At 40.4% G+C, this 15,050-nt stretch overlaps 1 protein-coding gene across 6 annotated transcripts in view; it reads right to left on the bottom strand.

Annotated features, from left to right (window-relative positions):
- The window catches only part of sema4ba (sema domain, immunoglobulin domain (Ig), transmembrane domain (TM) and short cytoplasmic domain, (semaphorin) 4Ba), an 84,403-nt gene that overhangs the window by 6,716 nt on the left and 62,637 nt on the right, over positions 1 to 15,050 (bottom strand). For all 6 annotated transcript variants that reach the window (XM_039614158.1, XM_039614159.1, XM_039614157.1 and 3 more), the window contains 7 exons: positions 14,072 to 14,478; positions 3,132 to 3,292; positions 2,867 to 2,929; positions 2,345 to 2,443; positions 1,683 to 1,794; positions 1,347 to 1,463; positions 938 to 1,095 (listed from right to left, as the gene is read on the bottom strand). In XM_039614158.1, coding sequence (XP_039470092.1) covers positions 938 to 1,095; positions 1,347 to 1,463; positions 1,683 to 1,794; positions 2,345 to 2,443; positions 2,867 to 2,929; positions 3,132 to 3,292; positions 14,072 to 14,189 — 828 coding nt within the window. In that variant the 5' untranslated portion in view covers positions 14,190 to 14,478. The remainder of the gene's footprint in view (positions 1 to 937; positions 1,096 to 1,346; positions 1,464 to 1,682; positions 1,795 to 2,344; positions 2,444 to 2,866; positions 2,930 to 3,131; positions 3,293 to 14,071; positions 14,479 to 15,050) is intronic.

Below are 15,050 nucleotides of genomic sequence, written 5' to 3' on the forward strand. Positions count from 1 at the left end.
GGCAGAACCAGGCTCAGGGAGGGGGATCCATCTGCTGCGAGTGGTCAGCTTTAGTCTTTTTAATTATTACTCTATGAAGCATTTTGAAAGGATTTCATTCACAGTCTTGTTGTCATCCAGAGTATCAATAAACATTCATCAACACCTCATCAGGAAAGCTTTGAGAAAATGTTAGTATAAAACTAACAAATACTAAAACTTCCTATGTTAGAGTGTGCTTCTTATTCTTTTAGTTAATTAAAATAGTTTTTTTTTTCAAATCTAGTTTTACCAGTTGCTCCTGAGTCAATATTTATATTGGAATATTTGTCCTTTAAATGGATGTATGGGAAAAAAAAAAAAAGGTGAATGAATGGATGGATCCCCCCCCCCTTCCATCTCACACTGTCAGCACTATTTTTCACCCTCTTCACACAGTGGTGAGTGTGATTGTTTTAAGAGAGCCAAACAGCAGTGTGATCTGGAGGACTGACTTCTCATTGCATAAATACTAATATAGAAATGCTTAAAAATGAACAAACACTGTGTGAGGTCCGCAGAAGGTGTCAAAGCATTTCTGCACACAGATCCCGCGCTTCAGTAATCCTAAGTGATTTGTAGTTGGATACTGAATCCTGTCTGAACGCAAATATTTGGTGAAACACGATAAGAGCAGAGAGAGTGGATTTGGATAGAAAGGAATCAAACAGAGGCGAATGTGCAAGAAAAATGTTTTTCTGTAACAACAGATCATGCGTCACTGCCCAGAAGGACTCTGAGCTATAAGCAGCTTTCAGTAGACTACATACTGTACATTCCTGTATAGGTACTGAGCACAAACAAACAAGCAAACTCCTTCCTGCTTTAATAGAATTCTATAGAGACAGCAGGGAGTACACATTACCCAAGGGTAAGAAAGCTGCTTTAGATGGACTATCTGCCTTGGAGCGTCGCTCACCTTACACACACGAGCAATGCGTGACACAATGGTGTTGTCAAAGAAATCAAACTCCTTCCCCGCTTCACTGAAGAAGAAGTAAATCTTATCATCATCGCCCACCGGGTTGCCCTTGGGAAGGCTCTCCTGTATGTAGGCAGAGCCAACAAAGGCTGGATCTGAAAGGAAACCAACAATACTGTCACAATAGGATCTAGGGACAGACATCCCTATTCCCATGGCAAACGCAGTCCAATTTCAACAGGGACTGACAGACTGCAGGTACACACTTTTTCATATTCATCATTTCAAGTGGTGTCACACTGTAAACTTCCCATTCAGTAGATTTGGTGCAAGCAGTTTGACAATGTCATTTACCTCAAATAAGACACAACAAAAAAAACATTGCCTTCCAGTTATTATACTGTACCTTGAAGCCAGTTAAGTGAGTTTTCTGTTTTTAGAGCTGTTCCTTGGCTTAGACTCTTGTAAATGATGGGTTCATTTCCTTGGAAATTACTGACTGTGCCAGTATACAGCTCTCCATCTGCAACAGGGTGAAGAAGACCATCGTAATAAGAGTACTTATCACAAGGGAATGGGCTTCTGCGTCACACGCGGTAATGAAATCCAGAGGTTATGCCACAGTTTGTCTTTATAGCATTTACCAAAGTACTTTACTGATTCCCACAGTGGCTTCTATAAATCCAAAACATTTAAGCGAGCCTGATTTTTATCAGCGGCTGACAGCCATCGTGAGACCTACCAGCCACGATGGCAGTGGACTTGTATTCAGGGTTGAATGGGCAGCGGCTCCGTCCATCCTCTGTAACAATCTCACCAGTATCGCTCTTGACAAGGGAGAAGTCTGTAGAGTTCTGGAGGAAACACACACATACACACACACATCACATGTCACACGCTGAGTTTGAAGTAGAGCTGTAACCTGCTCTGACAGTGACCGCAGACTCAAGTCTCACAGCGGAAAGGAGGTCAGTCTGTGTTTGCTAGAAACTGCAGCAAAGGTCACGTGTTTGTTTGTTATGGATTGCTCTAAAAGGCCTTAAAAGATTTGTAGAAAAGGATTGAAAACGACATTGATTCTTACATTATTTGATTATGTGCATTAAATATTTTTGATCCATTTCCCATAAGGCACAGGAGATAATAAAATAATGCACTTATATCGTATCTGGCCGGGCAGAGCCTGAGCCAGACTGCTAAGTGAGTTGAGAGGCAGGAAGCAGCATGCATCTCTTCCTCTAGAATCAAATAAATAAATCACATATAAAATCTTGCACCAGGGGTAATCAGCTTTTCTAAAAACAAACAAATGGAACAGATTTGTTTTTTTTTTTAATATCCAAAACCAGGCGTGCTCAAATGTGGGCACTGCAACAGATGCATGTTCCTCCATTAAACACTTACTATGTAAGCACAGATGGGGCTGAAGGCATAGGTTCCACAAACGTACAGATGAGTGCTGTTCATGCGTAGTAAGATTTTGATGTAGTTGAAGCAATCCGTCTGTATATGAAACACAGGGAAAAGTTCTATTAGAGTGATTGTTTTAACCAACTTCTTTCTTTTAAACTGTCCAGAAAGTCATTTTTCTTTTCATGCTCTAACATACAACAGTTTAGAGTTTAGTGAAGAAGTAAGAATAAATTTCCATCCGACAGCTTTTCAAATGGCAAAGTAAAAGCACTAATTCCTCCTGCTAATGTGGTGACCCTTACTGAAGGCTCTGTGTTTGGGGGCTGTCATAAAAAAAGGTGGAAAACTGTGACTGGAAGGAGGGAAAAAACATCCATTGTTGTAGCATGGAAAGTCACAACTTGAGAGGAAATGTCCAGGGTTCTGCCCTGGATCCGTTTGCCATGTAGCACTGGTCGTGTTTGAGCCACGTGTGAGTTCAGGCACTTGTGTATGAAACATCAGTTCACTCGCCTGCAGGTCTTTGCCTTTGAAACTGCACTCCTCTCTCTTCTTCTCTGGGGTTTTCCATGCAAGCTGCAGAAGAAAAATAGCATCAATTGCATACAGTAGATATCATATAGTGAGGTGTGTTATAGTCACTTTGGACTACTGGGAGCTTAGCATACTTATTGCCATCTACGTATACTGCACCTCTGGGGTCATATCATAACTGAATTCATATAAATACAGTTTATGTGGTATTGCAGTTCACAGCCGCTTGCACACTGACTCTTACCTTTCTTTGTAGCTTGGCTGCGCTGATATCAGAGAGGCTGAGAGCGAAGAGACTCTCCCGAGCGCCAACATACAACATGCCATTTTCGCTACTGAGCAGCAGAGAGGTAAAGTTGAAGACACCGCTCACTGAGAAACTTCTGGTAGTTCTCTCCTTTGCATCTAGACACAAACACAAACACAGACAGAGGAATAAAAATAAACATGTAATAATTCAAAAATGAACCTGTCCAGGTTAAAATGAGGGGAAGGATCACTATATTGTAAACTGCTGAAGACAGGGAATGAATTAAGGTACAATCACAACACAGAATGAGACTTTTTGTGTGTCTTAATATTAATGACAAAGATTTTCTTAAATAATAGAATATTTATCTTTGCATGAGCATTGCTATTTTGCACTTTTGACTTCATCAGGTAGCACACAGTGAAAACTGATGTGAAAATGAGAAGAATGAGGTTGAAAGCAAGAGAAAGCCACCCAGCTCTCACTTGTGACTACATGTTCAGCATCTAGAACCAGAAAAAGATGGACTTTCAAGCTGAGAATATCAAGTAGATGAGATGAGCAGTAACTTATAATGTGGGCATCACAGTGTTGGTTAAACCTGAAGGTTTTTGCAAAAATAAATAAATGACTGAATGAATGTGCCTGTTTCTCTGTCTGCTTGGACAGTACGTGAAACTACAGCTTCCAAATCTTACTGCTGGCCCCTCATCAGAAAAATTCCCCATATTTCTCCAATAGTTCAATAATTCTAAATAAAATATGTAAAATAAATTGCTTTGTTTCCACCACACCAACAACTCCTGACTAAAGCCAAGAGTTAAACCATTAACTCCCTCTAATCGGTGCTTTAAAAAAGCCCATGTGTATCTCAGACTTGCAGCAGTTTGGAGGCCTTCACTGCCAGCACAACGTGAGCAACTCGCCTCAGCGGCATGCCAGCATAAACAGAAGCCAGGAGCTAATGGAAACTTAAAGTCACTGAAGTTCTGAAACAGGATCTCAGGCCTTGAAATGTGAACTGCAAAAAAAAAAAAAAGAAAAAAGAAAAAGAAAGAAATAACAGAGTCCTCTTTGGACCCACCTACTATAAGAGAACTGACACTAATAGCTGCATAAATACTAAAGATTTAGAAAATGAAGTTAAACAAATAACACAATATACCCAAGTTGTGACATTTCTGTAAGCTAGACAGAAAATAAATAAGAAAATAGTTTTTTTTTAGTGCCACATCAAAATGCAATGCTTACAGAAAAAACCGAAAAAAGAAAATTTAAATAGCACATACAAAAAAAATGAAAATGAAAGCTGAAACAGTGAGGGGATCTAAATTTGCAAATGCAATTTTTAGAAATATACAAAAAAAAGGTAGTAATGCAAACAGTTTGTAATTTCACCCTTTGATTGCTCTTCTTTCCCTTTATTTAGTTTTAACATATTTTCAGCAAGAAGGAAAAAACACACTTATTTTAATTCGTATCACAATATTTTGAAAGTTACTCTCATGTATTCGGGGGACTTCCAATCTATGAGCCAGCAACAACATTTAGAGTGCTTCGTCACATCAGCTGATATGATGAGGCGCCTTTATCTGCACTGTACAGAGGTGACAAGGTAAAGGACAAATCAGTACAAAGTTGTTCTGAATGATCACCTCTAAGTTGAAAGACAATTGCTGGGGCACAAAGGGTCATGGGATGACTGGGTATGAAAATGACAATACACCTGTGGGAGATTTAGGGCCATCATGGACCATCGTCGAAACACCTAATGAGCGAGTATAGACACTTAAATTTAAATGTGGTAGGGTTTCAAAGGCTTTTAGAATCACTGTTAAGTCGCATGGTAGCAGCCCAGTGTGGTAGTGATGCATTTTCACTGTTCAAATTTACAATATCACATGCACAGTAGAGTGAAACTGTATTAAACCCACTACTGCTGGTGGTAATAATTAAAATTATAGCACTTCACCGCATTAAACTAATCCGGTCCAGATAAAGCCATTAAGTTCTACTGACAATAAGCTCACCATGTGGTACATACCCTGCAGTATATGTGACCTAATATAACCTCACCTTAGTGTGCTGGTACAGGAGGTCGAGAGACTTCCTCTCTCTTGGGAAAACAACATGTTAATAGCGGTCCATCACCACGGCAACAGTGAGCCATACTGTAGTTAAATCTGTCCGTAAAACCACAAGAGGCTCTCCTCCATGTACTGTACATGGACCCACGGGGGCCATTCTCTCTCCTTCCCACTATCATTAAAGGATAAATGGACTGCTGCTCCATGTCGGTACTGTTCCCCCCATTTTTTTTTCCTCCCCACAGAGCCGTGGGCAAATTCAGCTGTGATTTACAGAGCGGGAAAGACAAAGGCCAAAGCCTCAACCAAAACAAAAGCTTTGAGGGATTTTCACAGAGGAGAATATCTACACAATTACTCTCTGGAGTCAAATCACCACTGTCATACTTAGCAACCACAGATGACAAAAAGAAACAATAAGGCTCCCAATTGAGTATCATTAAAGAGATCCAGGAGGGTTTTGCAGCTATACAAAGCTTTTCCTTCATACCTTTTGGAAAACAAAGATCATTTATTGGCGACCAACTGTTTGACAATGCTTTATTTCTCTGAGGAGTCGGTAATTGCTAAATGGTACATTTTATCATTCTTTTGACCACGTGGTGCATTCAGGCTTACAGAAGCGGCTGGGCAGTCTTAAAATTAATGTTTAATTTGCAGCAAGCTGTTTTTTTTTAAACATCTTTAATTTCACTGCAATACTGGAGAAAAATAGCTAACATTTTTCTCACATTGGAGGCCAAAACGGAGTAAAAGGGAAGTGAATCTTAATCATAAAGTCCCAGGACGGTTGAAAACACAACTCCAAATGAATGCTAATGTTAATCTGGTGCCCACTTTTCTGCTGCAGGAGCTCAGAACAAGGTGCAGCAAACCAGACTCATGAAGTGACGTGATTATTTTGTGACGGCTTCAAAAACAACAATGCATCCGTGAGACGAGAGAACAATGGAAGGAACAGACACAGATGATGCTTCGCAGTTTTTTTTTGTATCCGTCTACATGACGAATTGCATGTTGAGGATGGTGATGTTTGAGAGAGCGCCAGAGTGCAGTTTGCTTTTCCAAAAATGCTGTTCGTTCGTTTTACTACTCAGCATCAAACCCTGCCCAGTAGGTTTTTGCAGGCTGCTCTGAAGTACCTTATATAGAGTAGGTAGTGTTTTCTTGAAAATGGAAGAGGTCCTAGCAAGGTTCATGCCTACTTGGCTCATATCAATAAAAGGTAAAAAAAAAATAGGTAGCAAAGGTTAAAAAAACTGCCTCATGCTCTCGAAAAAAACAGCATTAAGAGTTGGAATTTTTAAATTTAATGTATTTTTACATAGCTTTTCTACTCGAGTACTGAAGTGCACACACATTCATACAAGCTCTTTTCTCCCCCCCATAGTTAAGTGATTTCCATCTAGCATTCACAAACATTCGCTCAATTGAGGTTGATATCTTAGTATTACTAAGACTGGAGCAGCCAGGGATCGAACCGCCAACCTTCCAATTAGTAGCTGATCCCGTCTACCGCCTGAGCTATAGTTAATTTGTCCAGTAAAACAGATTATTAATGACTTGCAGTTAAGTTTTATTGCTGAAATGATCAGTCGATAACAGGCTCTTATCATTTGATTCACTCAATGTAACAATCAGTTTCGTTTTAATTGATTCACGGCGGAATTAATCAACTATTTGTTCAACATTCAATGGTGGTTCCAGCTTGTTAAATGGATTATTCGAACTCCTGTCCATTTTTTCCACAATGTTCTGCAAGTAAAATGAATTATAATATCATAAAAAAGTTATTTTTATGATATTATAGCGCCTAGAGCACAAAACCTGAATAGACTAACCTACAGGTCGGACAGTGTACAGACTCTTACCCCCAGCAGCTGTGGCAAAGGAGAGAGGGCCAGCGTTTTGATCCCTGGCTCTTTCAACCAGCACGTCTTAGGGCAAGATATTGTGTGTGCGAGTGTAATAGGTTATTGAGTGTGTGTGTAAATGGGTGAATGTGGATTGCACTATAAAAAACAAAACAAAAAATGCTAGACCAGAAATGGCTCATATAAATACCAAATCAGCATCAAAAGCTGTGTGCATCCTGCATGAACTTGTCTTTTCCTCCGCTACACATATTCCACAGTTTCTTAAAGAATCCGCTCTATTGTTATTTGACTGTTTGAGGTTGATTTGCGACAGGTCATTTCATGACAATGCAGCCCCAGAAATGTTGTGGTGTACACCAGGAAACAGACAGACGAGTTCAAAGGAAGAAGGTTTTGTATCCATGACAGAGAGACAAGTCAGAAGTGGTCACTATGCCACTCCTAGAACAGCAACAACAGTATCATCCTGCACCATTTTATCCTTGTCCATCTTGCCTTTTTCATGCAAGTCCCTAAAAGTAGGTGTTCACTACTTTGAAGTGCATGACTCCAACAGATGGGCTTATTTTTAGGGCACATTTGTGTCAAAGTGGTTTAGGCCTTTTTTTTCTTTTTTTTACAGAAACCTTACAGCATGCAAGTTACTTGCATCTGGCATTCATTCATTTTAAATACTTGGATGATCTACGTGAAGACACACTTGTACTTTTTTATGGTCTTACACCTTTATGTTATTTTTTTCTTTCAACACTGATCTTTCCACTTACGGGAATCTAGATGAGCAAATATGTTTTTTGTCTGCTGAGGTTCTAACATGTCATCCAGTAAGTTATCTTAGAAAAAACAATGAAACATGAGCCAGCATTTGGGGAACAATGGCCAACTCTGTGATCTTTCAGCACTCTCACTGGAGAAAAAACTCCCCAGGAAAACTGAGGCCTGTGGATTAGCCCCAGAATCCGAGGCATTGTTTCTGGAGAGACAAATTATTGCCTAGTTTTTCTAATTGTAGTTTCATAAACAAAATTATACACACACCTAAATGTCATGGTATTTGATATTTGGCGGAAAGCTCAAAGGGTAAATCCAAAATTATATGGATGGGTACATACCATCAGGGATAGGTGATTCATTTTGTGTTTGTTTGTTTGCTTAGTTTCCTGGGTAAACTGATATTTAAGGCAGGAAGCTAATTTTCTAAAAAAAAAAAATCAAAGGAAAGATAAAGAAGCAAAAGAAAAAACTAAACAACCGCTGTTTTTTTTGTAGGCTAATTATGGACTGATCAGAACGAGTACACGATGTCGTGCTGTCGAGCTGCAACTGAACGCACCACGAAAAATGGAGCCAGCAGGCAGATGTCTTATAGAGGGCTTTAAACCAGCGGTCCCCAACCTTTTTTGCCTCACGGACCGGTTTATGCCCGACAATATTTTCACGGACTGGCCTTTAAGGTGTCGCGGATAAATACAACAAAATAAACTCTCAACTCTCACGGCCCGGTACCAAACGACTCACGGACCGGTACCGGTCCGAGGCCCGGGGGTTGGGAACCGCTGCTTTAAACCACCAAGTCACTGCCTGACCTCTGAATCTCTGGTTTGAAATAGCAGCTTTGTGCATGGTTAAATCCCTTCATCTGTGACCTTTTCTACAAGTGCATGAAGAGCACCCTCTCTGCCATCTGTAAGCAATATTAGATTATTGCTATTATTATGTAATTAAGAGTAATTTGTGCAAATGACAACGGGGCTAAATGGAATGAAATACTTGCACAGACTAACTTGCTAATCTATTTAGAGACAAAATTAATAGCATTGTTTGCTTCAGGAAGTCATTCTACATTTTTGCATCTTTTCTTTTTCTTTTTGATTGGTCCCAAAAAACAATCATTAAAAATGCAGAACATCCCTTTAAGAGAGCAACTATAGAGAAATGTCTCCTCTAATGCCAGAGAAGTCCCTTTGTTTTTTAGGGCAATGATAACAGACTGATTCAACCAGCGCCCTCTTATAAGGGAACTGTTTTATCAGCTCTTACAGCTGTATGTTCAGGAGATCAGATGATTGCATACCTCATTTAAACCACCTGTTCCTGTTTTCTTTCCACAGAACTCCAGAAGAAAAAAGAAAAAAAACATCCCTACTTCTGGATCAATTGGATATGTTTAACAGCAAAAAAGGTGGCTTAAAAAAACGCAAGACAATGTCCCTATCAAAACACCTGACTTTACCGATAATCTGCTTGGAATTGTACAACGTCAGGGTTCACTAGAAGATGACCCAGAAAATACACCCCTGTTTGTCTCTTTATCGCCTTCAAGAGAAAGCAATAGACTCATGACAGATCCTCTCTAAAGGACATCATATGCCCCATTTCCAGTCTTCTGACCACAAACATGACCTACATTCCCATCTCTGAGGGAGAAGAAGAAGAATACTTGCCAGTAATAGTCCTAAGAGAGCACATTTAAACAGGGTTGAATAGGCAGAAGAGGATGCACGAATGACAACAGTTGAGGAAAACATCAGTACACCTATGCACGCAGAAGAATAGCTAAATCAGTGTTATGTAGAAAAAACCTGACTTACTTTAAATCTGGCAACCATGATCAGCCTCTAAGTAAAAAGTGAGGGGGATGTGACCCCTCTATGGTAAAATGGGGTCTAGCTTTTTACGTTTCTGAACAAGCAAACAGGACTGAGTGCCTATCCATCCCTACATATCGGTCCAGTGAGTAAAAGTAAAGTAAAAACACTGATTAAATTTATTTAATGTAATTTATTTCTTAAAGAGAGTGAGGATTGCCAGATGAGCTACGATGCCTCAACATTTGGATGATCTTGTAAAAAAATAAGAGGCAGGAAATTACATTTACAAGAAGCAGGAAAGGAACTTCTCTGGAACGAATGTCTTTCCTTTGTCTTTATCTGTCTACTGTACTTGTTCAAGGACTTTGCTCAGGGTAGAACAGATGAACTCTTGTAAAGCCATTTGCTTTTAGAAGAATTAGAAGAGTCCTGCTGGGTCAGAGCTCCTACTACTGTCGCATAGTCTGGTGACATAAAAACAGCCCACACTGGAGCTCTAACTACATTATCCCAAGTAATTTTAACTAGCTACTAAGAGCTGCTGCTGAATTGGTAATTGTGTGGGAGAGCAGACTCGGGAAGCTGAAGGACTGAGACTAAAGCATCTGGAATGCATTAAGACAACAGGCCAAGAGGGTCAATCCACCGGGAGGTTCATTAGGCAAGCTGCGAGCACGCTGTTTGTATTGGTAAATTGTGGGGCTGCATCTCGTTAGCAGGATATTGTCTCCACAGCACCATCCACATGCAGAGAAAGGTGGTAATTTTGAAGACAACATTAGGAAGCAAAGTCTGGAAAGGCATATCGTAAATTCTGAGGAAAGTGTAGAGATAAAATATGTGCAACAGGGATGAGCCATAACAGGCTTTGGTGGTGTAATTTATAGAGGGAAAATACAGCACGGTGGGGCTTCAATCTGTTACCATTTAAATACTTTAAATCAGTCATTTGTAAAGAAAAAAAATCTCACACAGCTCAGCTCTGTAGGATCCTTTTTTTCTGTTGATAAGACAGTCTGCAGGTCAGGGAGCTACAAAAGCTGACCCTGGATTAGCCACTATAATGTAAACCAGCTGCTGGTTTCACCGGGAACTCACCCTGACCCCTTTCTCTACTATGAACAGTGCTGAAGCACCAAGAAAAAAGAGACTGTACATGAGGTCTTGACTTGTTTTTAGCAATACAGCAGATTCAGACCTGAACAGCCAGACTCCATGCTGTGCTATTGCAGAAGGAGCAGAGTAACTGAAAAGTCACTGTGTCCCCACAACACCCTGAAACTGAATGATGCGAAGCAGCTGCACAAAAGTTAAGAGTTGCACTCTTTACTTGTTGTTAGAGTCATTTTGTTTTATGAGCTACTGAAGCTATTCTCGTCATTAACTGTGGATAAGGAAAATAGCGCAAATACACCAATTCACCAATTAGTGCAAATTCACAACAACACTTTTACACTGAAGGTAAGGCCCTACTAAAAGCCAGAGACCAAGACTAAGCTGTCGCATTAGTTAGATTTTGAAATGCCATTTAAAAAATGCATTTTTACTACATTTTTCTTCCTAATTTTATATTAAGACTATGTAAGTAAATGGTAAAGTAATACAACTTTACACGTCTCTATTAGGTGATGTAATCAAGTTTGCTCGAGCGCTGATACCATCACGAAACCAATGTTCAGCTATGTGGCATCAACATAGTATCGAGAAGTCGTTATCTCACTTGACACCACTGTCCTTTTGAATTACTCGAGAGTGGCTGACTCAACTGGCCCAGACACGACAGCTTTTAAATAATTAAAAATGCTTTACTCCCTAGCGTGGCTGTGGGCATACCCCTTAAACAAAATTAAAGCACGACTGTCACACGGTGGGAAGAGGGCTGAACAGTTCAACAAGAAAAGACGGGCAACTAAAAGGCTTATAGGTGTGTCTTTTAAATAGTGCTCAGCACACTAAGCCATTCAACATGGTGCGCATTAAAGCCTGGAACAAAAAAGCAGAGAGAAAAGCAGATGCGGGCTCTATTCCCCGAACCCATGATCCGTCCTGATAGGCGCATAATGAGAACCAGACAAGTGTTCACACCATAACACATACAAATCCCCATTCATTATTCATGGCAGATTACCCTCTTCATTAAGGCATAGGCAGGGACCAGGGGACAGAAAGAGAGAGAGAGACAGAAAGAGAGACAAACAGAAAGTGATAGGGAGACCGAGAGAGTAAGAGATAAAGCCCGTCTACAAAAATGGTACTAGATGAAGATCAGCCAGGCAGGACTCTGGCCCGCCTACAGTGCTACATTTAAGCATGCAAGCCATCAAGCTAACTGGCATCCAGAAAAGACAGAGGGGACCAGAAACCATGATGAGTTCAGGCAGCTTCTGCTGTATAAAGTTCAGGTCCCTGAGGCCTGCAGCACTGCATTCTGCTTTGATACTGTAAATACAATGTGACAAAGCCCTTCTGCGGGAGGCTGGAAAATGTCAGTGTAGCAGAACAGACACTACCACAGCAGGACAACTTTTGTCACCAGGCCCTCTTAACCTTTATCTGCTGAAAAAAAAGAAAAAGAAAAAAAAAAACTTGTTCTTTGCTTTAAGTCACAAAATAAAACTGGTCTTTTCAACACCAACAATACCAGTGACTCCAGAAATTCTATGTCAGAGTTTAAATCAGCTAGTACATTTTACGAAAGTATGGCCTCTTGACCGCGTCGACAAACAGTAAAATTACTGCTTGTTAAGTTTTACAGGGACATAATTATTATTTCTGTTGTTAAATTATTATCTACATGACCCTTCATGAAGTTATCAATGAGGTTAAAGTTACAGCAACATAAATGCTGCTATAAAACAAGCTAATGACCGACTAGAAGCCTGGTAAGCCCCAATAATAAAAATCGAAACAGAACAGAAAACATAACCCTCCCTGCTTATCTCCTGGACAGTCACGTCACGCATGCTTTAAAAGTTGTTGTTTAACATCGGCAGCACGCCCTCCAAGCAAATCTTTCCTTAAGAACAGGCCCAAGTGTGAAGTGTCTTTTCAGTGAGTGATTGATGGTGTGTGTTGTTGTGAAATGCTCCACAAGGGATGAGCTATGGGCTTCGCTGAGGCTGGGAGGTGAGAGAGATTATCTGTTTGTATAGAGGTCCAACATGAAGGGGAAGGCACAAGCTCAGACAGGCACCTATTTAAAAGCTCGGTCGGCTTAAAATTCGCTCCAAACTGGAAATTCTACCCGTGTCTGTAATAGATTACTAAGCAGGATCTATCAACATAATCCTCCCTGAAGTAACTCTAATGATGCCTGAACATGAGTCACTAACTGCAGATCAATCACTGAAAGTCTCTACTGATCCCACAATCCATCATTTTGTTTCATTCTCTGTGGAGATAATAGAGCACAATTAATGTGTAAAGTCAACATGTCATCTTAAATGTACCAGTATATCATTTGAATAAATGAATACAAGCAGTTCTTGGTGCCGGTGGCTCAACCTATCAATGGAGAGAAAACAGAACATTGGAAAAACAATACATGAGGGCGAATATAACTATATCTCCGCCATAGTTTAAGAGTGAAATGTGAAAGGTTTCTAAGCTCAAAGTTATTTTGCAAGCAAACAGAAAAAAACTGATTATATAAGAGCAATAACTCTCAGCGCTCATGAGATTGTGTCCACTTGTCCTTAGTAAGTCGAAACACAATGGGCCAGTTCATTTTGTAATTACTGTCTGACCTGCAGGTACTCGACAGAGCCACCCTGATGGAGCAGCCATTCACAGCATGGATTTCCATGATGGAGACAAACACCATTTCACCCCTCTAAATCCTTTTAGCTCTTACAATGGACACATAAGAAGTGCATTGATTTTTTTTTTTTCAGTGGACATGGTTAATAAATAGGGAACCCACCGGGAACTGGACGACCAGATCTGTAAGCAGAAAGTGAAAGCGGCAAATGTAGAACTAAACAGCTTAGCAGAAAACAGATGTTTCTGTTGAGCGTTCATGATTTAAGTTCCCAGGTGGACTTACGTAAACGTTTACCTCTAGACAGCTGTGAGCAGCAACTAGAGAAGCGAATGCAACAATGCCAGTCTTGATGACTGTTTATTGACAGTTGGCCACGTGCTGCGGTTCGCACAAAAGGATCCGACGACGCTCCAGCTGGAGCCTCAGGCATCTCCAAACCTCACATTTCCTCGGCTCACCGAGAGAGGAGGAGAGCCTGGTGTGTCTGCAGGCTTGCTGTGTGTGATGTGCATATATGGGATAGCAGGGCAGCTTGGGACCAAGCACTCCTACTTTAAAAAAAAAAGTAATTTGTAAAGTGGCTGTTTTTCTGTTGTGAAGAAGTTGTGAAACTTACTGTATGAAAAGGTGAGGCGTGGAGTTACGTCATTTTCCGTGACAGCCGTATGAAAACAACCAAGCAGAAGGACAATGACGGCAGGGAGACGCAGCCAAGCCATACTCATTGTCCACATGCCTCCTAAGGTCTGCCAGCCAACTTGCAGTATTTCCCTTCAGGTTTTTGGTGAATTCATGAAGAGCGTCTTTTATAACACTTGTTTATTTTCTTCTTCTTTCTCTCTCTTTAGTCTTGCAGCTCCAGGCTCCTTGAACAGAATACGTCTGCACCGGTGTGAATTGAGGGCAGTCTTCTGGGCTACAGACGATGACGCTGGTTTGAAATGATGACCTGTGACCTCAGAGCAACAGCCTCCATTGATCAGCCTCCATGCATACGCGCCAGCACAGGGTCACAGCTGAAACCTATCAGGATAAAGAAACAGCATTCAAATTAGTGTGCATTAGCACGCTAAATGAAATAATGAGCCAAGTGACAGAAAAAGTGTTCAAATTATCTCTTAAATGGTATACGTTACTTTGCATCAGATTTCACTGAGCTATCGTAAAAAAAGAAAGAAAAGAAAAACAAAAGAAAACACAGATGTGTGAGGATTTCACCTTGATAAAAGTTACTGGTAGGTGCAACCACGTCTGGAAAAACACCAGATCATTGATAGTTTTACATCCTTTTCGAGACTTCTCTCACCAGTGTTTACAAATGCAAATAGATTTAAGGACATTAACAAAAAAAGCTAATTAGTTGTACATATTAGCCTGTCGTTGCAAGACTATACTCCACCAAATGTAATGCCATCTGCTGATCTCCACATGAACGGTTCAGCAGGGTGTATGGAAAGTTCAAAGCCTGCCCAAATGTGATTGGTTAAACAGAAACCAGAAGGTTTTATGTACCAAATTCTTGTCCCTTGCCTACAGATTGTACATATGAATTCATTTTTATATTTTATTTTATCACTCTAATATCTTCATGCTTG

This window comes from Oreochromis aureus, linkage group 7 (assembly GCF_013358895.1).
Source record: "Oreochromis aureus strain Israel breed Guangdong linkage group 7, ZZ_aureus, whole genome shotgun sequence".
In the NCBI taxonomy this organism is placed as follows: Eukaryota; Metazoa; Chordata; class Actinopteri; order Cichliformes; family Cichlidae; genus Oreochromis; species Oreochromis aureus.